The 21,823-nt window shown below is 34.2% G+C and overlaps 1 protein-coding gene across 3 annotated transcripts in view; it reads left to right on the forward strand.

Moving 5' to 3' along the window:
• Nucleotides 1–21,823, forward strand: part of Mob1b (MOB kinase activator 1B) — a 58,016-nt gene that overhangs the window by 29,488 nt on the left and 6,705 nt on the right. For 2 of the 3 annotated variants that reach the window (XM_076864368.2, XM_076864370.2), the window contains exons 2-5: nt 1,451–1,617; nt 9,981–10,074; nt 16,660–16,793; nt 19,023–19,186. In XM_076864368.2, the coding sequence (XP_076720483.1) occupies nt 1,451–1,617; nt 9,981–10,074; nt 16,660–16,793; nt 19,023–19,186 (559 nt within the window). The remainder of the gene's footprint in view (nt 1–1,450; nt 1,618–9,980; nt 10,075–16,659; nt 16,794–19,022; nt 19,187–21,823) is intronic. The other variant, XM_076864369.2, reaches the window with a different exon arrangement.

Consider the following 21,823-nt stretch of genomic DNA (forward strand, 5'->3'; position numbering starts at 1 on the left):
TTCTAATTCAGTCTCCAGTGTCTCCCTCTTCCCTTCTCCCACTCCTTGCTCCCCTTCCTTTACTCTGTTGTTCTTTCTGCCATTTACTGGTAAGATTTTTTAAAAATTAATTTCTGTGGATGTACACAAGATGAGATTCTTTGGGGTGTATTCATATACATACATAGGAAAGTTATGTCAGATTCATTGTACTATCTTCTTTCTCTTTTCCCATCCCCCCTCCCTTCTCTTCATTCCCCTTTGTCTAGTCCACTGAACAACTACTTTTTATTCTTGCCCCCTTCTGCCTTATAGTGGATTAGCTTCCACATATCAGAAAAAAAAATTTTACCTTTAGTTTTTTTAAATATTTGTATTTTAGTTGTAGTTGGATACAATACCTTTATTTTATTTATTTATTTTTATGTGGTGCTGAGGATCGAATTCAGGGCCTCACACATGCTAAGCAAGTCGTCTCTGGCTGAGCCACAATCCCAGCCCCTTGACTTTTAGTTTTTTGAGATTGTGTTATTTCACTTAGCATGATAGTCTCCAGATCCATCTATTTAATGGCAAAAGTCATAAAGTCATTCTTCTTTATGACTAACAAATACTCTATTGTGTGTATATATACCACATTTTCTTTTCGTATTTTTGGAGCAGGGATTGAATCCAGGGGCACTTGACCACTGAGCCACATTCTCAGACCTATTTTGTATTTTATTTAGAGATAGGGTTTCACTGAGTTGCTTAGCACCTCACAATTGCTGAGGCTGGCTTTGAACTTGCAATCCTCCTGTCTCAGCCTTCCCAGCTGCTGGGATTACAGATGTGTGCCATCAAGCCCAGCACCACATTTTCTTTATTGATTCATCTGTTGAAGGGCACCTAGGTTGGCTCCATAGGTTGTTTTTCTTGTTCTTGAATTTTAAGAGTTTTTTGTATATTTTGAATACAAGTCTTTTATCATATACTATATGTGGTTTACAGAGATTTTTCTGCTAGTCTGTGGCTTGTCTTTTTTTTAATATTTATTTTTTAGTTGTAGTTGGACACAATACCTTTATTTATTTAATGTGGCTGATATAAGTTTAGGTCTAATGCTGAGTGGGGAGGGAAGCTAAGGGTATATTTGCTGTTAATTTGTGGATGTGGATGTTTAAGATCACTTTCTTTTTGGTACCAGGGATTGAACTCAGGGGCACTCAACCACTGAGCCATATCCCCAGCCCTGTATTATATTTTATTTAGAGCAGGATCTCACTGAGTTTCTTAGCTCCTTGCTTTTGCTGAGGCTAGTTTGAACTTTCGATCCTCCTATCTCAGCCTCCCAAGTTGCTGGGATCATAGATGTGCGCCACTGTGCCCGGCAACCTCTATTATTTTTGTCAAGTAATATAGGGTACAGGACTGTATTGAAGGTCTTGCCTTGAATATTGAAGTGTCTTTTTTTCTTTCTTTCTTTTCATAGTGGTAGTCGCTCTTCCAAAACTTTTAAACCAAAGAAGAACATCCCAGAGGGGTCTCACCAGTATGAGCTCTTAAAGCATGCAGAAGCCACACTTGGCAGTGGCAACCTCAGAATGGCTGTCATGCTTCCTGAGGGGGAAGATCTAAATGAATGGGTTGCAGTTAACAGTAAGTAGCCTCTCTATTTCTCAGTAGACTCTGAATTAGGTTTTAAGCCTCACTGCAGGTGAATATTGAAGTACTATCTATTCTAAGCTCTAGTTAGTAATCTGTTAAATGGTAGAGTTAAAATATGTATCTCTAGAATTTCATAGCCTATACTTTAATCATTATGGTAAATTTCTTCCCTCAGTGGCATACTGTTGTCTTGACTAAGTTCTACTTATTTTTTTTCCTCCCCCACCTTTTTTTGGTATGTGTGTGTTATTGGGGATTAACCCAGGTTGCTCTACCCTCAGCCCCCTCCCTTTTTTTTAAGATATATTTATTTTAGTTGTAAATGTACCTTTATTTTATTTATTTATATGTGGTACTAAGATCTGAACCTAGGGCCTCACACATCTAGGCAAGCATTCTACCACTGAGCAACAACCCCAGCCCCATTTACCTCCAGTCTTTTAAAAATTATTTATTGATTTTTGATATTAGGGATTAAACCCAGGGATGCTTAACTACTGAGCTACATCCCAGCCCTTTTTATTTTTTATTTTGAGACAAGGTCTTGCTAAGACACTTAGGGCCTTGCTAAGTTACTGAGGATATCCTCAAACTTATGATCCTCCTGCTGTAGCCTCTTGAGCCACTGGGATTACAGGTGTGTGCAACTATGCCAGGCACCGTTTTTATTTTTTATTTTGAGACAGAATTGCTAAGTTGCTGAGACTAGCGTTGAATTTGCAATTTTTTCACCTCAGCCTCTGGAGTTGTTGGAATTATAGGCATGTGGCCTGTACTTATTTTGATTGTAGTCCAGTAGTGATATTGTGAAATTAGTATAAGATATTCTTAAATTCTAGGAAGAAAAAGACATGTAAATATACTCTTGGGAATTAAACCAGAGAGAATTGGGGATTAAAAGGTCCAGGGTTTTTCAGCATTAGTGAAATAGTTTTTATAATTGAAGAAAATTTATGTGAATTGAGTAAAAATAAAATGAGATTTAGTTAAAAGCATACACTGAATTTTAGGCCTTATTTATTTTATTTACTTTTTTTGGGGGGGTGGTTTGGTGCTGGGGTATTAAACTCAGTACTAGTGCTGTACCCTGAGCTACTCCCCCAGCCAATGTCCAGGCTTTAATTAAGGAAAAGTAAAACACTATTTTTCTTATAATAATTAATGGTATCTTAATATAATTTAAAATGCCATGTTATTTATATATTATGCTGCCACTAATTAATAACATATAGGAAACAGAGGTATTTTATTGGCATGTCTTAAAACCTTATTGTAACAACATTTGGATAAGAACTATATTATTATAATGTGATCACAGATGATATTCAGAATAAATTTCCAATATGTGTACATTCTTTTTTTGTACATTGGGGCCTTTGTACCATTTATTTGAGAGTTCACTTACTAATTTTTAAAATGCAAGGATGGATACATAGAACTTCTGTATAAAAGATTCCCACTTTTAAGGATAAAAGCAAATAATCATTTTCTGTCTATATTGTCCCTTTATCTCAGTTGTCACAATTATCTATAGTATTGAAATGTCTAGAACTTTGATTCAAACTTTTAAAATTTCACAGGTATTCCACACTTCTGTTCTAGCTCTATAAAAATTACTTTGAACTAATACATTAGAACATCTGCTTAGAACACAATTCTGTTTTGTAAATACAGTATTTGATTGAAATATTGGACTCTAACATTTTCCTTATTAATACTAATCCTCTGAAATTATGCTTGATGGGGTTATCAGGGTTTGAGACTGAAGAGGTATTTCCCCTCATTGGCAGTGATTAAGTAAACATTTTGAGTGCATAGTAAAGGGAATTGTTGATAAGATTGACATGTTAATGGCCTTTTGACTTCAGTACATTTGTCAAATGAAGATAAATGGTAAGAGATGGGAAATTTTTACAAATTTAATGGCTAGTCTAAGAACCAGAAACCAGAGCCTGATTTGAAATTCTGCTAGTAGAAAGAAAAGGGAATGATAATTTTTAAAGAAGATAGGAAGAAGGTTCAGTGTTCTGGGAAAAGCAGGGTGCATAAATTATAAATAAATTATGTGTCACAGAATTTTGAGGCCAAATCTTGGTTTGGGAGGAAACTAACACTATTTATTAGTACTCTATGATTCATCCAATTTTGAAGGAAAGTAATTGAGGTTCAGGGAGATTAAGTAACTCAACTGTAAGTATAGGAGTTGGACTCAAACCTGTCTATCTTATTTCAAAAGCCATGGATTCTTCTCTATTCACGTGGAGGACAATTTAAAAATTATTATTACAGAGTAATAATTTACTATTATTTAGTAGATCTTGGCGTACGGAGGAATAGAGCAGGGGAAAAAGAAACTCTTAGGGTTAATTTTAGTGTAATAGTCCTGCTCTTCTTTCTTCAATATTTAAGTTTGATTTCTTTTTTATGTGGTGCTGAGGATTGAACCCAGTATTTCATGTGTGTGAGTTCAGTGCTTTACCACTGAGCCACAACCCCAGCCCTAAGTTTGATTTTTTTTTTTTTTAAGGTCACCTTTTCCTTTGGCTGCTCTAGAAAGTCTGGGTTTAAAAAGCATGATGCTGTTCATGTATAATTAATAATATGACAAAGATCTTAGAATTATATAAATAAGAGGGAACAGAGACTGGGTTAAGTCACCATGTTCAGTGTTTGTCATTAAACATATGAGTAAATGCTTTTTTTCTGCCTGAGATATTTGAAAAGATATATTATCCTAGGAGTACAGGCAATAGATTATTGAAGTCTGGCTGGAGAAGATGTAGGTTATTGGAACATTCTTTATGCTTTCTTTGAGTTAATTTGCAGCAAGTCTTTATTGATTGCTTCATATCAAAGAAGGGACACACTGAGGGGAAGCTATTTGCTTCCATCATTTATACTCCTTTATGAAAAACTCAAGTGATATCTCTTTACTATATACTGTAAACTTAATAGGACAAGGAATAGAGTCAGTTTTATTCCTCACTGTATTCTTAGAGGCCAGCATATTTTTTAGGACTTGTAGGGCTATACATTGTTTGGCAAGAGGTAGAAATTTTAACTTTTTTTTTGAGTTTTTGTCAAAACCAAGAATGCTTGCTCTAAGCTCTAGGGCCAGGGTTAACAATCTTTCTGTAAAAATTCAAATAGTTAATATTTTAGCCTGCCTAGGAACTCTCTTGCAACTATTCAGCTCTGATGCTGTAGGGAAAAAGTTATCATTCACATATGTAACTGAATGGGTGTGACTGTATTCCAATAAAATTATTTACAAAATCAGAATGCTAGATTTGGCCAATGATCATACTCTGCTGTAGGGGTAGGATTAAAATAATAGTAAATGAATGGATAATTAACACAGCTAATAGAGGAAAAAAATTCTATAAAGAGCATAGGAGAGAAAATAATAAGTAAAAAAAAATAGCAGATATTAAGACAGTAGTTCGAAATTGAAATATTAGTAATTATATTAAATATAAAGAAAAAACTCCAATAAAAAGACAGTGGTATGGGCTGGTTTTGTGGCTCAGTGGTAGAATGCTCGCCTAGCATGCATGAGGCCCTGGGTTCTATCCTCAGCACCACATAAAAACAAAGATACTGTGTCCACCTAATGCTTAAAAAAAAAAAAAAAAAAAAAAAAGACAGTGGTAGAGTGTTTGCCTAGCATACATATATGAGGCCTTGGGTATGATCCCCCACATGGAAAAAAGTAAAAAGGGCAGTAATAATGTCAAGGAGGTTATAAATCAGAACAAATTTGCTGGTTTCAAGAGGCATGTTTTATACATATACGAAAAGGTTGAAACATTAATACAAAGATGGCTGACAATTATTTCAGATAAAGTAGACTTTAAAACAAAAAACGTAAAAGAGAGAGATTTAAAAATAGTAAATGATTCACTTTACAAAGAATATATAAAATTTGAAATTATATGTCTCTAATAACACCTCAGGGGCTGGGGTTGTGGCTCAGTAGTGGAGCACTCGCCTAACACATGTGATGCACTAGTTTGATCCTCAGCACCACATAAAAATAAATTTATTGCGTCCATTTACAACTAAAAAAATTTAAAAATATTAAAATCATTTGACTGAATTAAAAGGAGGAGTGGACAAATCCATATTCATAATGAGAAATTTTAGCATTCTTTTTTCAGTAACCGATGGAAATGTAGAAAATGTAGAAGCTGGGTGCAGTGGGGCAATTCCTGTAATTCCAGTGACTGGAGGATCGCACAAGTTCAAGGACAGCCTTGACAACATAGCAAGACCTTCAGCAACTTAGCAAGACCCTATCTCAAAACAAAAAAGTCTGGGGATATAACTCAATGGTAAAGTGCCCCTGTGTTTAATCACAGCACTCTTCCCCCGCAGAAAAAAATCAGTAAGGAATTAGAAAAATTTGAGCAACAAGATTCGCAAACTTGACCTGAAGGATACATGATCTAAACCTAAGATCATAATTCATGCACATTTTGAAAAATCAGTACATTTCTTTGATCACAGTGGAATTTCACTGGAAACTAATAAAAAACTGGCAAATCTGTATGTTTGGAAAGAGTAAATACCAATGAAGAATTAGAAAATTTTTGTACTGAAATATAATAATAGATAGGTTTTATTAATTTATTTAGCTATTTCTTCTTTTTTGGTACTAGGAAGTGAACTTAGAGCTGTGTTTTACCACTAAGCCACATTATCAACCCTTTTTAAAAAATTTTTTATTTTGAGTCAGGATCTCGCTAAGTTGCTTAGGGCCTTACTGAGGCTGGTTTTGAATTTCTAATCTCTTTCCTCAGCCTCCTTAGCTGTTAGGATTATAGGCGGGCACCACCTCGTCCAACTATAAATATATTTTAGAGGGGCTGGGGATGTGGCTCAAGCGGTAGCGCGCTCGCCTGGCATGCTGCGGCCCGAGTTCGATCCTCACCACCACATACAAAGATGTTGTGTCCGCCAAATACTAAAAAATAAATATTAAAAAATTCTCTCTCTCTCTCCCTCTTTCTCACTCTCTCTCACTCTTTCAAAAAAAAAAATATATATATATTTTAGATGGAACCTTATGGATAATAGCTGAAGCTATGTGAGAGAGAAATTTAGAGCCTTACATACACATATTAGGAAAAGAAAGCATTTAAATTTAATGAATTAAGCATCAGAGGTTAGAAAAACAACAGCAAATTAAATTCAAAGGTAGTAAATTATTAGTAAAGATAAGAAATTAATAAAATAGAAACCATACAATGAAGAAAATGAACAAAGCAAAAAAACATGTATTGAGTCTTCCAAAAGTCTAATGAGGGGCTGGGGTTGTGGCTCAGTGGTAGAGCATTCACCTAGCTCATGGGAGGCCCTGGGTTTGATCCTCAGCACCACATAAAAATAAATAAATAAAATAAAGGTATTGTGTCCAACAACAACTAAAAAAATTTTTTTAAAGTCTAATGAAATTTATAATTCTTGGTAAGACTTATCATCAAGAAAATTGAGAGCAACAAATAGTCACTTTTTCATTACTGAAGTTGGCTATCACTAAAGATCTTTCATAGCCTAAAATTAATAAAAGAATATTGTGAATAAGGGGCCATAAATATAAATAATTTAATTGAAATGGAAATATTTCTGTAAAAATTCAACTTAAAGTTAATAGTAGGATTAAAATCTGAATAATTTTGTATTTTTTTTAAATGGTAATCTAATTGAAAGCCTTCTCAAAGTAGAGATTTCCATTAAACATTTAAGGAAAGAATAACAAGCCTTTGGCTCTCATAGAGAATGGAAACAATGTTAATTTTATAAGCTTTTACCAGGACAGTAAAAGAAAGGAAACTAGGTCATTTAACTTAGGAAATAACCTTAATTGTAAAACTTCTAATGAAATATTAGCAAATTCAGTGTAATAATATTTAATAAGTATAATATATTGTGACAAAGTTAAGTTTATGTAGAATTATAGAGTTTGGTTTAACATTTGAAAACCAGTCATTGTAATTCATCACATTAACTAAAATCAAGGAGGAAGAAAACATGATCATGTCAATACGTGTTTAAAAAGTATTTCACAAAATCCAGAATCAATTTATTATTTATCTTTAAAAAAAGAATTTAAATTGGTACATTATAATTATACATAATAGTGGTATTCATTGTGACATATTTATATGTGAATGTATAATTAAAAAAAATGTATCAAGGAAGTAATAGATGAAAGCTTACCTTTTCTTTTTGTTGGTCCTGGGAATTGAACCCAGATTCTCTCCCATGCCAGACAAGTGCTCTAGCCTAGTACAAGAAAGGTAATTGCTAAGCTACATTCCCAACCCTATTTTTTCATTGTAGATGGACACACAATATCTTTATTTATTTTTATGTGTTGCTGAGGATCGAACTCAGTGCCTCAAACACGCGAGGCAAGCACTTTACCACTGAGCTATAGCCCCATCCAGTTTCCCAACTCTTGTTAAAAAATTTTTAGTTTGAACAGGGTCTCACTGAGTTGTGAGGGCTGGCCTTAACATTTTTATCCTCTTCCCTCTGCCTCCAGAGTAGCTGGGATTACAGGCATGTACCACTGTGCCCTGCTGAGAATTTACTTTTGATAAAGCCTATCTGTGCAAAAAGAGTTGCAAATAACATCGTAATAGTGAAATGTTGAAATTTTTCCTCAGGTTAGAAAAGGGTCAAGGCTGTCCAACATAACCACTTAACAGACTCAGCCAGGAAAAAGAATAAAATAGTAAAATAGTAATAGTAATGACTGAAAAGGAAGAAAGACTTTTTTCATTAATAGCCATTGTGGATGTATATGTTGAAAATTTTTAAAAAACATGATTGTTAATACTATACCATGGTTATTCTTACTAATAGGTGAATTTAATAAGGTGTTTGAGGTGAATATAAAAATTATCAATAGCATCAAAAAAGTGAAAAACCTAGGATTCAGTCTGCTTAAGTTATGAAAACTATGAATATAAAAACTATTCCTTTGTGATTAGCTTGTTGCTCTTCCATATATCCATGTCATAGCTGGGTGTGGTTGTACACATCTAGGCCCAGCATCTTATGGTGCTGAGATGGGACAGTTGAAAGTTTAAGGTCAGCCTCAACAACTTAGCAGAGATCCTAATAAATAAAAAAGGCTGAGGATGTAGCTTAGCAGAAGAATACACCTGGCTTCAGTTGCCCGTACTACAAAAGATAAAAAAGTACAGACCAAAGATCGTGGACATATGTTTTCATCCTCCTTTTTTTCTCTTTTTTTTTTTTTTTGTAGTTGTAGATGGACAGTATGTCTTTATTTTATTTATTTTTATGTGGTGCTAAGGATCAAACCTGGTGCCTCACACGTGGTAGGCAAGTACTCTACCACTGAGCTTTAGCCCCAGCCCCCTCTTTTTACTCTTTTAAATTTCATTGTCTCATCTTTCACATTGAGAAATATAATTCACTTCGAACTACTTTTTGGGTATGTTGTGAATGAAGAATGAAGTTTTAATTTAAATTTTTTTCCATAGCGATAAATAATTGACTCAGATATTTATGAAAAGATTGTCTTTGCCTACTGTTCTACCGTGATGGCTTTGTTGTAAATCAAGCATTTCATCTGTGCTTGCATTTGTTTCTGATTTTTCTATTCTGTTTCCTCATTTTAATAAGGTCACACTATTCATTGTGTTTTATAAGTCTTGATCTACACCTTCTGATTCTTTAGGAATGTGTGAATGGTCTTGGTTCTTTGCTTTTTAAAATACATTTTAACATTTTGAGAATCTGCTGAATAACATTCCACTATCATTTAAATTTGCAGTTTTCATGTTTTTTGCCAACATATTTTCATAGGGTATTTGACTTACAAGAAATTTCTTTTGTGAAGTGACAGTTTAGGCTATTTCACATTTTCTAGTGTGTCTGTCCTCCCTCCCTCCCTCCCTTCCCTTTCCTTCCTCCTTTCTTCCTTCTTTATTTTCTGTGTTTGGGATTGAACCCAAAGCCTCACACATGCCAGACAAGTGCTCTATCACTAAAGTCACACCCCCAGCCCTGTTTTCTTTATCTTACTCATCTATAGGAGTTCTTTGTGTATTCTAGATAAAAGATTTTTGTTGTTTGTATGTGTTGCAAAGAATTTTCCCCACTCTGTTGGCACTTTTGCTCTATTAAATGGAATCACTTGATGAACACAGGCTCCTGATTTCAGCATAGCCAGATATTGGAGCTTCTGGGTGTGCTTTGTGTTAGTTGTTCTTTGTGGGGAAAAGAGCACAGATAAAGTTAAGATTATGCTTAAATAAAATAAAAATTTAATTGTAGCCATTATATTTTACTTATAATTGCTATATACTTTTCAGCTGTGGATTTCTTCAATCAGATCAACATGCTTTACGGAACCATTACAGACTTCTGTACAGAGGAGAGTTGTCCGGTGATGTCAGCTGGACCAAAGTAAGACATGGTTAATGATTAGTTCTCATTTTATTTATAGTTTTTAGATAAGAACAAAGCTTCTGATTATATATTTTGTCTACTTAGCAACTCCTTCAGTGGTTTGCTAATGACTGTTTTATCAAGCCAGATTCCATAGCTTGAGCTTTATGATCCTCCCTGTATTGTATTTATTTAGGGACTTGCTGTATAAATTTAAAAAAAAAGAAGAAGAAGAAGAAGAAGAATTTATTCAGGGTCTTGCTGAGTTTTTTTAGGGCCTCACTAAGTTGCTGTGGTTTGCTTTGAACTCATAATCCTCTTGCCTCATCCTCCAGGGCTGCTGGAATTACAGGAGTACACCACAGCTCCCAGCTTAGCTTTGTTCTTTTTTAAAAATATTTTTAGTTGTAGATGGACCCAATACCTTTATTTTGTTTATTTAGTTTTTTTTTTTTTTTTTTTTTAATGTGGTGCTGGAGAATGAAACAGTGCTAATAACAACAATGGCAGCTACTATTTAGTGATACCTATATGTAAGGCCCTTCATATATTATATGTTTTACTTCATACCACAATATTCATAACAAGAATATTGCCCCATACATTGTCATGAATGTAAAAAATATAGTCAGATGACTGAAGAGCTCAGAACAGAGATATAAGAGCTCAGGAAAGGAATTGTGCTAACATATAAGGAGGTTAAAAATAAGCTAAATTCTTAGTAAAGAGAAAGGAAGAGGACACTGGAAAGGGCACAAAGCTGAACTATTACTTCTTTCTAGCCCACAGAGATAAGTAGCTGCAGTTATTAAAAATTCAGTGCCTTACAATCCCCTGCTTCCTATAGACCTCTTCCTATAGAGTTTTGTTCTGTGGTTTTCAGCCCTCAGGACTGTTGACTTTGGAGAATTGTGGTTTGTGGACTTTGTTGTTGCAGGTGTCTCTCTTGGTCTTCCTTCACCATATTTGAATTTATGTGAATTATGTAGTTCTTTGTTTTTAAATACTGTGATTCAGAGATACAGGTGTTTCCTAGTTTCATCAAAGACAAAATGAATTTCTGTTACTTGTTATTTTGGGAGGTTTTCTTAAAGGAAAATGTCGTTTAAAAATGAAATCCCTTGGGGTTGGGATTGTGGCTCGGCAGTAGAGCGCTTGCCTAGCATGGGTGGGGCCTGGATTTGATCCTCAGCATTAAATAAAGTATTGTGTTGTATCCATCTACACCTAAAAAAATAAAAAAGGTTTAAAAAAAAATGAAATCCCTTTTAGTACATCTTAATTCTGGTTAATATTATTGGTGTTTACTTAGGATGTTTTAAGTTTTACTTGTGAAAACAGATATTTTTAATTGTGTTGTTATGTAGTTAGCTATGCATTGAAAACACCATGTTCCTTTATTTGAGAGCTGTGTTTGTTTCTGCTTGTGTGTGTGTGTGTGTGTGTGTGTGTGTATGTGTGTTACTGCCTGCCTTCCTTCAAGCCTGTCTGCCTTCCTCTCTCTCTTCCTTTCTCTTTCTTTTTTTTTTTTTTTGGAGACTGGACTTTTCGCTAGTGATAATGCTAAGAAGACCTAGTTGTTGTCAAGATTCTTTATTGGCAGAGGCAAGACTATACCAAGAAGAGGCAGTTGTTAATATAGGTTAAGTATCCCTTACCTGAAAGACTTGAAACCAGAGGACTTTGGGATTGTCTTTGATTTTGGAATATTTGCATACACATAGAAATATTTCAGGGATAGAACTCAAGTTTAGACATGGAATTTATTTGTTTTACATACTCCTTATATACATAACCTGAAGGTAATTTTAGGCAATATTTTTAGCACATCTACATTTTAACTGCAGCTTATCATGAGGTCAAATGTGGAACTTTTCTCTTTTGGCATCTTATCTGCACTCAAAAGATTTCGAATTTTGTAGCTTTAAAGATTTTGGATTAGGTATGCTCAATCTGTACTTGGCACTGGCCTTTTCCAAAGTAGTATTAAACAATGCCTCATAGGACTTGGTTCTCAGTTTCTGTTTATTATTATTATTTAAAAAGAAACGGTATAGTTTACAGGTTTGAATAGTCATAACAAAAATTTAAAAGATTGTCAAAGATGGAATAAAAACAATAGATGGGGTAAGATAGCTACAAAATAAAGGAAGTCATCTTAAATATAAACATAACAAAAGAAAAAGAGAAGATCAAGGAATCATAGTTGTAAACGATAGGTGTGAGCAACATAGAGTTGTCTTATTTTTCAGAAAGCCTTATGATATTGAAAGTTTTAATTATTTTTTTAAATTTAAAATATTTAGTATGATTTTTTGATTAACTGTGTTCTTTTGATTTTTATATTTAAAAGTGAACACAAAATACCTGAAAACTTTTAAAAAGATAAAAAAGAAAGACATGTTGTAAAGGAACAATAAAGATGTATGCTATCTTAAAGGAGAAAACATGGATAAAGTCCCCTTCTCTAAGTGAAGAATAAGGATGGCTTAAAGTTCTACCATTTATCATCTGTCTCCTAAGAGGATCAAAGAAGAAGAAATAAGCTTAAATCACACTAAGCCCTTTAATTTTATAATAGCAAGATTCCCTTAACTGTGAAACTGATTAATCATTGCAACAAGGTCCCAAGAACTGTTGGGAACTCTCTCCTTGGAGACCTTCCAAATGGACTTGATAGTCATTTTTTTTTTTTTTTTTAAAGAGAGAGTGAGAGAGGAGAGAGAGAGAGAGAGAGAGAATTTTTTGATATTTATTTTTTAGTTATCGGCGGACACAACATCTTTGTTTGTACGTGGTGCTGAGAATCGAACCCGGGCCGCACGCATGCCAGGCGAGCGCGCTACCACTTGAGCCACATCCCCAGCCCCATTTTTTTTTTTTAAAACCTTTGTTCTGTTTATTTGCTTGTTTGCTTGCTTGCTTGCTTATTTATTTATTTATCTATCTATCTATCTATCTATCTATCTATCTATCTATTTATTTATTTATGGTATTGAGGATCAAACCCATGCCTCACATATGCTAGGCAAGTGCTCTACCACTGAGCCACAACCCCAGCCCTTGACAGTCATTCTTGTCGTCTAATTGTTGGCAATAGATCCTGCCAAAAAGTGTGTATTCAGACACATCTTGTTTTGGATTATTGTTCAGTAACAAGTAGTTGTGATTAGATAGAAAGTATTCTAATTTATTCCATCTCAACATAATTTTTATCATTTAGAATACTCTGTAGTATTCTGCCTTTTTTCTCTTTCTTTTTTGCTAGACTCTCTGATGTATCAGTCAGTTCAAACTCTGGGAACAAGGTTAGAAAGCACAGTGTTGCTTTGAAGATTGAAGCAATAGAGGTAACTTTGGAAGCTAAAAATCTAAATGCTAGTTCAGTTTAGAGAGATTTATATTTGTAGTGTTGACTGTATGATTATTTCTTATGCTAAAATTCAGGTTGTGTGTGTGTCTGTAAAAGAAACACACACACACACACACACACACATGCACAGTGTTAGGGTTCACACCATATTGTTTTTACTTGTTCATTTGCAGGTCTGTCTTTCTAGTAAACTATTCTCCTTGGAAGTAGGAAAAGAATCTTTTTAGTAACTCTTGTTCTTAATTTTGTGTCTTTTCACATAATAGGTGCACATTAGTTGTTAAATCAGAATATAAGTTTCTGATAATACCCAAAACCTGTGAACGTCTTTCTTTGAGTTGCCAGTTTTCTTTAAAGCCATATTTAACTTTTCAGCCAAATGTACTCAGATATCAAGTCATTTTTTTTTATTCTTAATCTTACTTTGGAGTTCTATTATCTTTAACCCAAAATTTAAAGTGTCAAGTTAAAAAGAATTATACTGCACTGGAGAAATGTTTTTTAAGGAAGAAAACCATAAAATTCAAAGATGACCATCATAACACTGAGTTATGATACGGTTTTTTTTAAAACAGTAGAAATTTATTTATTTTTTCTAATTATTTATACATGACAGTAGAATGCATTTTGACACATTGTATACAAATGGAGCACAACTTCTCATTCCTCTTGGTGTATGTGGTGCAGTCATACCAGTAGTGTAATCATATCATGTATATAGGGTAATAATGTCTTCTTATTTCACTATCTTTCCAATCCCCACAGCTCCTCCCCTACCCACTCCCCTACTTCCCTCTGCACAATCCAAAATTCCTTCATTCTTCCCTATGCCACCTCCCAACTATGGATCAGCATCCACTGGTCAGATAAAATATTTGGCCATTGGTTTTTTAGGGATTGGCTTATTTCACTTAGCATGATATCCACTAGTTCCATCCATTTACCTGCAAATACTATAATTTCATTCTTATTTAAGGCTAATATTCCATTGTGTATATGTACCATATTTTCTTTATACATTTACCTGTTGAGGGCCATCTAGGTTGGTTCCATGGTTTAGCTATTGTGAATTGAGCTGCTATAAACATTGATGTGGCTGTGTCACTGTGGTATGCTGATTTTAAGTCCTTTGTGTGTAAATCAAGGAGTGGGCAGCTGGGTTAAATGGTGGTTCCATTTCAAATTTTCTGAGGAATCTGCATACTGCTTTCCAGAGTGGTTTGCACCAGTTTGATCCACTTTGAATTGATTTTTGTGCAGAGTGAGAAAGAGGTTTAATTTCATTTTGCTACCTATGGATTTCTAGTTTTCCCAGCACCAATTGTTGAATAGGCTATCTGTTCTCCAATGTATGTTTTTGGTGCCTTTGTCTAGTATGAGATAACCGGATTTATGTGGGTTTGTCTCTGTTCTCTATTTTGTACCATTAGTCTACATGTCTATTTCATTGCAATATCATACTGTTTTTGTTACTCTTACTCTGTAGTATAGTTTAAGATCTAATACTGTTTTACTCTTCTTGCTAAGGATTGCTTTGGCTATTCTGAGTCTCTTAATTTTTTTTTTTTTTTTTGTACCAGGGATTGAACTCAGGGGCACTCAACCACTGAGCCACATACCAGCCCTATTTTGTATTTTATTTAGAGACAGGGTCTCACTGAGTTGCTAAGCACCTTGATTTTGCTGAGTCTGGCTTTGAACTCGCGATTCTCCTGTCTCAGCTTCCTGAGCCACTGGGATTATAGGCGTGTACCACCATGCCCAGCTCTAGGTCTCTTAATTTTCCAAATGAATTTCATGATTGCTTGTTCTAGTTCTGTGAAGAATGTCATTGGGATTTTAATAGGAATTATATTAAATCAGTTTTGGTAGAATGGCCATTTTGACAATAATAATTCTGTTTATCCAAGAGCATGGGAGATCTTTCCATCTCTAAGATCTTCCTGAATTCTTTCTTTAGTATTCTATAGCTTTCATTGTAGAGGTCTTTTCACTTCTTTTGTTAGGCTGGTTCCCAAGTGTTTTTTTTTTTTTTTTTTAAGGCTAATTTCCTAATTTTTCTTGCAGTGAATTTATCATTTATGTATAGAAATGCATTTGATTTATGGGTATTGATTTTATATCCTGCTACTAGCAGAATTCATTTGTTAGTTTTAGACATTTTCTGGTGGAATTTTTTGGATTTTCTAAATATAGAATCATATCATCAGCAAATGGTGATAGATTGAGTTCTTTTCCTATTGTATCCCTTTAATTTCTTTCATCTGTCTGATTGCTCTGGCTAGGGTTTCCAGCACTATGTTGAAAAGAAGTGGTGTAAGAGGGCATCCCTGTCTTGTTCCAGTTTTTAGTGGCAATGCTTTCAGTTTTTCTCCATTTAGCATGATGTTGGCCTTGGGCTTAGCATAGATAGCTTTCACAATGTTGAGGTATGTTCCTACTTCCCTAGTTTTTCTAGTATTTTGAACATGAAGGGGTGCTGTATTTTGTCAAATGCTTTTTTCTGCATCTATTGAGATAATCATATTATTCTTGTCTTTAAGTCTATTGATTGATGTATTACGTTTATTGATTTCTGTATGTTGAACCAACCTTGCATCCCTGGCATGAACCCCACTTGATCATGGTGCACTATCTTTTTAATATATTTTTGTATGCGATTTGCCAGAATTTAATTGAGAATATTGACATCTATGTTCATTAGGGATATTGGTCTGAAATTTTCTTTCTGTGATGTGTCTTTGTCTAGATTTGGTATCTGGGTGATACTAGCCTCACAGAATGAGTTTGGAAGGGTTCCCTCCTTTCCTGTTTCATGGAATAATTTGGTGTTAATTCTTCTTTGAAGGTCTTGTAGAACTTGCTGAGAACCCGTCTAGTCCTGAGCTTTTCTTAGTTGGTAGGCTTTTGATGGCTTCTTCTATTTCATTACTTGAAATTAATATGATACAGTTTTTCTACTGTAATGTAGAATTCTACTTTGTGTGAAGGAAACCTGTGTAAGAAAATTCATACATGTTTCAAAAAGTTTGTAAACAAAGAGTGAGTTTTATGTGCTCTGCTTAGTTTGAACTGTGATAAATACAGAATAGTCCACAGGCAATTGAAAAATGCACTTTATTTGGAGAAACACTGCTTAATACATGCTTTTGCATAAATTAATAATATACACAGATATAAAAATATGAAAATATGTGCTTTATGTATGTGTTTTTATCTTTCCATTGCAGATATGAGTATCACTGGGCAGATGGAACAAACATAAAGAAACCTATCAAATGCTCTGCACCAAAGTATATTGATTACCTGATGACTTGGGTCCAGGACCAGTTGGATGATGAGACATTATTTCCATCAAAAATTGGTATAATTATTTTATGAAATCGGTATCCATCATAATTTATCTAATTTTATGTTTCTGGTATTGTCCTGACTCTTCCTACATTATACAGTTGGACAGTTCTATAGGGCTGTGTTTATTCAGTTCCCAAGAGGAGGCGCAAAAGTTTGTTAACCCAGCCATAACATAAGGAAGATATCCTATGTAAATTGATTTTCTTCACCCTTTAACTTAAGTGTCTTCAAATACATATTAGTTGAAAGAGGTTATGTATATCGGTTCGTTTTATTTGCTAAATTTTAGTGGCACTCCAGATTAAAATATGATTGAACTTTTATAATCAGTGAGGGCTTTGGGGAATTGTGGTATGTGTTATTTTCTTGAGAATTATGAAGATCAAATATCCTTTCAGTAGAAAATACTAGATAAAGGCTTAATCATATTCTAGGAACCACATTAGTTTTATGTCTACCAAAATAGTTCTAATCTTGTGCATTTAAGAATACCCTTTTCACACCATGGTTGTTATGAACATTGAGGTAATTTAAGTCTTCCTGTAATTTTCAATAATGAGAAGATGAGTAATTGAGGATAGTAACAAAATCTGATTTAAATTATAGGGAAAAAAAATGGAGCTAATAATATCTATAGTAGTTATGTTTATTTGGGAGAAGAGTTTATGTTTCTGTCCAGTTTAACATTGTATTTGTGGCAAAGAGGGAGTTTCACTTTATGATGTACAAAATCTTAACAGATGTTGAAATCAAGCTGTGTGAGAAGAAAATAAGTTTTGAGGGTTGGCTTATTGTCAATTTGAGTGACTTTTGCTTTTTTATATTTGTCTTAAAGGGCAGACTTTTTAAATGGAAATAGTTCACATCTACATAGCTCATATATATTTACCTTTTTAAATGTTTTAGAACTGTTTTTCTGAAAAAAGTTAAGAGTTCACTCTTCTAATATTGTTAGAACAACTTTTAGACTACATTTTGTTTTCAGTTTTTGAAATAAGAGTGTGGTAGACAAGATTACCATGTAAGTAGTTACTATTCCAGAGTGTTGTAAACATTTTTTGAATATGAGAATCATTTTGGAGCTTTTACAATAAAACGATTTTTTAACGCTGCATTATTTACATATTGTCATGATGATTTTGAATGATTGCCTCCATCTTATCTCTTACCTCCCATATTTTGAAAACTTTATCTAATTTTAGATATTTAGGAAAATTTGCAAAAATCCTACCAAGAATGGAATAAAGAATTCCTTAGTCTAGACTTTTAGTTTTTAACATTTTACCACTTTTTATTTTTATTTTACCTCCCTACCCTACTCCGAATATATGTGAGGTCATGAAATATTTTTCTTTTTGTGTGGTTTACATTTAGCATAATGTCCTCCAAGTCCATCCATGTTGTGGATGTAAGAGGCAAGATCTCCTTCTTTGTTTAGGCTGAATAATGTTCTTGGGTATGTGTATCTCACAGTTGCTTTATCCATTCATCCATTGACAGACATTTAGGTTGTTTCCATATCTTGGCTTTTATGAATAATGCTACAGTGAACATAGGGGTGCAGATATCTTTATAATACAGTGATTTTATTTCCTTTGGGTATGTACTCAAAAGTGAGATTACTGAGGCATATGATAATTTTATTTTTAATTTCTTTAGGAATCTTCTGTTTTCCATAATGGCTGTACCAATTTACATTTCTACCAATAGTATAAAAGGAGTGGTTCCCTTTCCTTTCCAGGGATTTTGTATTTTTCTTGTTTTGTATCTGTTTAATGCTGTAAAATACTTTTTAACTCACAAAACAAGAAGCCTAATTAAACAGAATTTAGTTAATTTTAGAACCAAATGTGGACTTGGAGTAGTAATGAAGTAATTTCTATAGAAAAAAGTATAAAATGTAAGCACTTTAAATAGAACTGAATTTGGCAAATACATTACTTGTTTTCAGCACAAAATGTATTGAGGCTTGATGTTAAGAAAATAAAAAAATGTGACTACCATCTTAGGAGTTTGCTTTGTTTTGATGAAGTGGTGGTATATTAGAGGCATAACAGGCTATAATGAAGATTAGTTCTTTTTCCATAGATGCTGTGGAATTAATTTTTATTTATGATATGATGAGAACTTTTGAAAAATATAATGGATATGTAAAGTATTAATTCATAAATGCTAATTCTTTTTACCCTTGTTTTGGTCATTTATGTTGCCATTTACTTTGTTCTCTCACCTTTACTAGGTGTTCCATTCCCAAAGAATTTTATGTCTGTGGCAAAGACTATACTTAAACGTCTTTTTAGGGTTTATGCTCATATTTATCACCAACATTTTGATCCTGTGATCCAGCTACAGGAGGAAGCACATCTTAATACATCTTTCAAGCACTTTATTTTTTTTGTCCAGGTGAGTTGGATTAGGAGGCCTTTACTGCTTAGTGTAATCACTTATTTTCAGAGTTCTGTGATAAATACTGCATACACACTGTCAGAATAGAATTTTCTTTATCTCACTAATCTGCATCTTTATATTTTTCATGACAATAAGGCTGGCCTTTTGTTTCTGAATTTCATTAGTATCCAAGTTCATGGCAAGTAATTCCAAAATGAATATTACATTGGATATTACATTCAATTGCCATGCCATATGGAGGAGCTGAATAAGAAACTTGACTAGTTGGGCAGAATTTATAGATGAATTTGGTCTTTTGAGCATATTGGCACTCCTTTGATTTCCTTAATCCTCCACTTTTGTTTGCCCTGGATCTTTATTAGTAGACTCTGTCTAGGAAATATATTGAATATAATATTCTTCCTTACTCCCCTTCTTTTATGGCCATATTCTAATAATTTTTAAGTTAAGGACTGCCATGTATGGGGAACAATATGCCAAAGAGAGTGTCTTTGATCTGACCTGCTAGTTGAACCCCCTTTTTGTTTAGTCCTCAAAGAACTAGACTTAGAATTATAAGTCTAAAAGCATTGAAAAAAATTTTTGTTTTTGGTTTGGGTGCTATATCCAAAGCCCTTTTTATTTTTTTATTTTTTTTGAGACAGTGTCTTGCTAAGTTGCTGAGGGTCTTGCAGAGTTGCTAAGTCTGTCCTAAAACTTGTGATCCTTCTCCTCCCAAGTTGCTAGGATTATGGGTGTGTGTCACTGTGCCCCACTAAGAATATCCTTACCTAATTCTCTAATTAGATCAATAACAAGCAAAAGTGAAAAGAGTTGGAAATGGAAGAGCTAACCAGCTTTATTATTTATTTTTACAGAGGTTGAGAGAAGGAGGGTGGTGGTCAAAAGAAACCCAAGTTTTGATTCTTTTTTTTGAACAGTGATGGTGATTGAATGAACCCAGGGCCTTGTGCTTTCTCAGCAAGTGCTGTACCACTGAGCCACACCCCACACCCCAGCCCCCAACGTTTGAATTTACGATGTTTTTATATATCTGTGGCATGTTTATAAATGCCCTTTCTACGTCCCATTTCTCTTAAAGAAAAATGTGTCCATTTTCCTCTATATATGCTCCTCACACTGAAGACTCCATTTTATATTTCAATTTCACCTGTGAAAACACATTAAAAGGTTGTAGTTTCCCAAAACTCTTGTCATGGTATCCCATCTGTGGACCCAAAGAAAATGTAATTCTAAATCTATATTTTTGGTTTATACAGAACATGATTGCTAAAGTTGTGGTTTAGGAGAATGCTTCTCTCTCCAGAAGGTTTAGTTTTACTTTACTCTGTAATCTTAAAGTACAGTTTCCTAAATTCTAGCAAGTAGTAGGGATTCAATATATTACATTTCTGCATCTAATCTTGCTTAACATCTTAGGACACTCTGAGTGTCTTATTAGTTACACAGTACAAGGGGAATGTCTGTCTTTGGGCCCCACAATTTAGAGAATCTTGTTTTGAGCTTTCCCCAGCTGTGGCTTTCCCCACAAAATGAGAAATCCACAAGGCCACGAACATACCTACCTATATCCCTCTGGTATGTTCTTGGGTACCCGAGACTCTAGAATTCCTTGCCCCATATGGTCCCAAATGCATTGCCAGATGACAGCTATTTGTAAGGGTATGTGAACATTAGACATATATGCCAGCCAAGGTGTCCACTCTCATGAGTGAGGCACCTTGTAGTGCAGGTTGGAGCTGGTTATAGGAAGAGCATAGAGGTTTGTTGAGGACCAGGGACCTGGGGATGACTCTGCTCATGATTTCTAGTGTAAAATCCTAAGAAGTCTGAATTTTCTATCCTGGTTATTGTGGAGGTACATTTGTCAAGATAGCAGGATAGAACATTTTTATTTAAGAATTTAAATTGTGTAGTGTGTATCCATTTGTGTTCCTAAACCTCAAAAATCGCATGGATGATTCTGATATTGAATGCCCCAAATGCGTCTCCAAAGTTCTAACTGTAGTGTTTTGCATTTGATGGATGCTAATGAATTAGGAATTGAGAATGCCCCATCCTGGAAAAAGATTTAGAGTATAGACAGCTTTTATTTATTAGCCTGTTTGTAGAACTGTTCAGGGGAAATCTATATAGGAGTGACTTTCAGAATGACAAGGGTGGAACTATACCATGTACATGCTTGAGCATGTGGTATACCACTGAGCAACATCCCCAGCCTAGAGGAGAAAAGCACAAATTAGGAGCTAGGAGTATAACTCAGTGGTAGATTTAGGAAGCCCTGAATTCAATCCCCAGCACTTTTAAGGGGAAAAAAAAAAACCAAAACAAAAAAATCCCACAGCAGTAGCACTGATTAAATCCAGGTGTTCTCATTTGTCTTTTGCAGGATTTTAATTTATCATTGTGTACATCACCTTATGTTATTCACATACCATTTAATTTTAATTTATTTTTTTAATTTATTTTTTAAATTTTTTTTGGTGGTGCTGGTGATTGAACCCAGGGCATTGTGCATGGGAGGCAAGCAACTGAGCTATATCCTCAGCCCCTCACATACCATTTTTTGATAGCCTACAGATTCAAGTTTTCCTAATATGCTAAATTTTTTTGACTATATATTTTAAATGG

This window comes from Callospermophilus lateralis, chromosome 8 (assembly GCF_048772815.1).
Source record: "Callospermophilus lateralis isolate mCalLat2 chromosome 8, mCalLat2.hap1, whole genome shotgun sequence".
In the NCBI taxonomy this organism is placed as follows: domain Eukaryota; kingdom Metazoa; phylum Chordata; class Mammalia; order Rodentia; family Sciuridae; genus Callospermophilus; species Callospermophilus lateralis.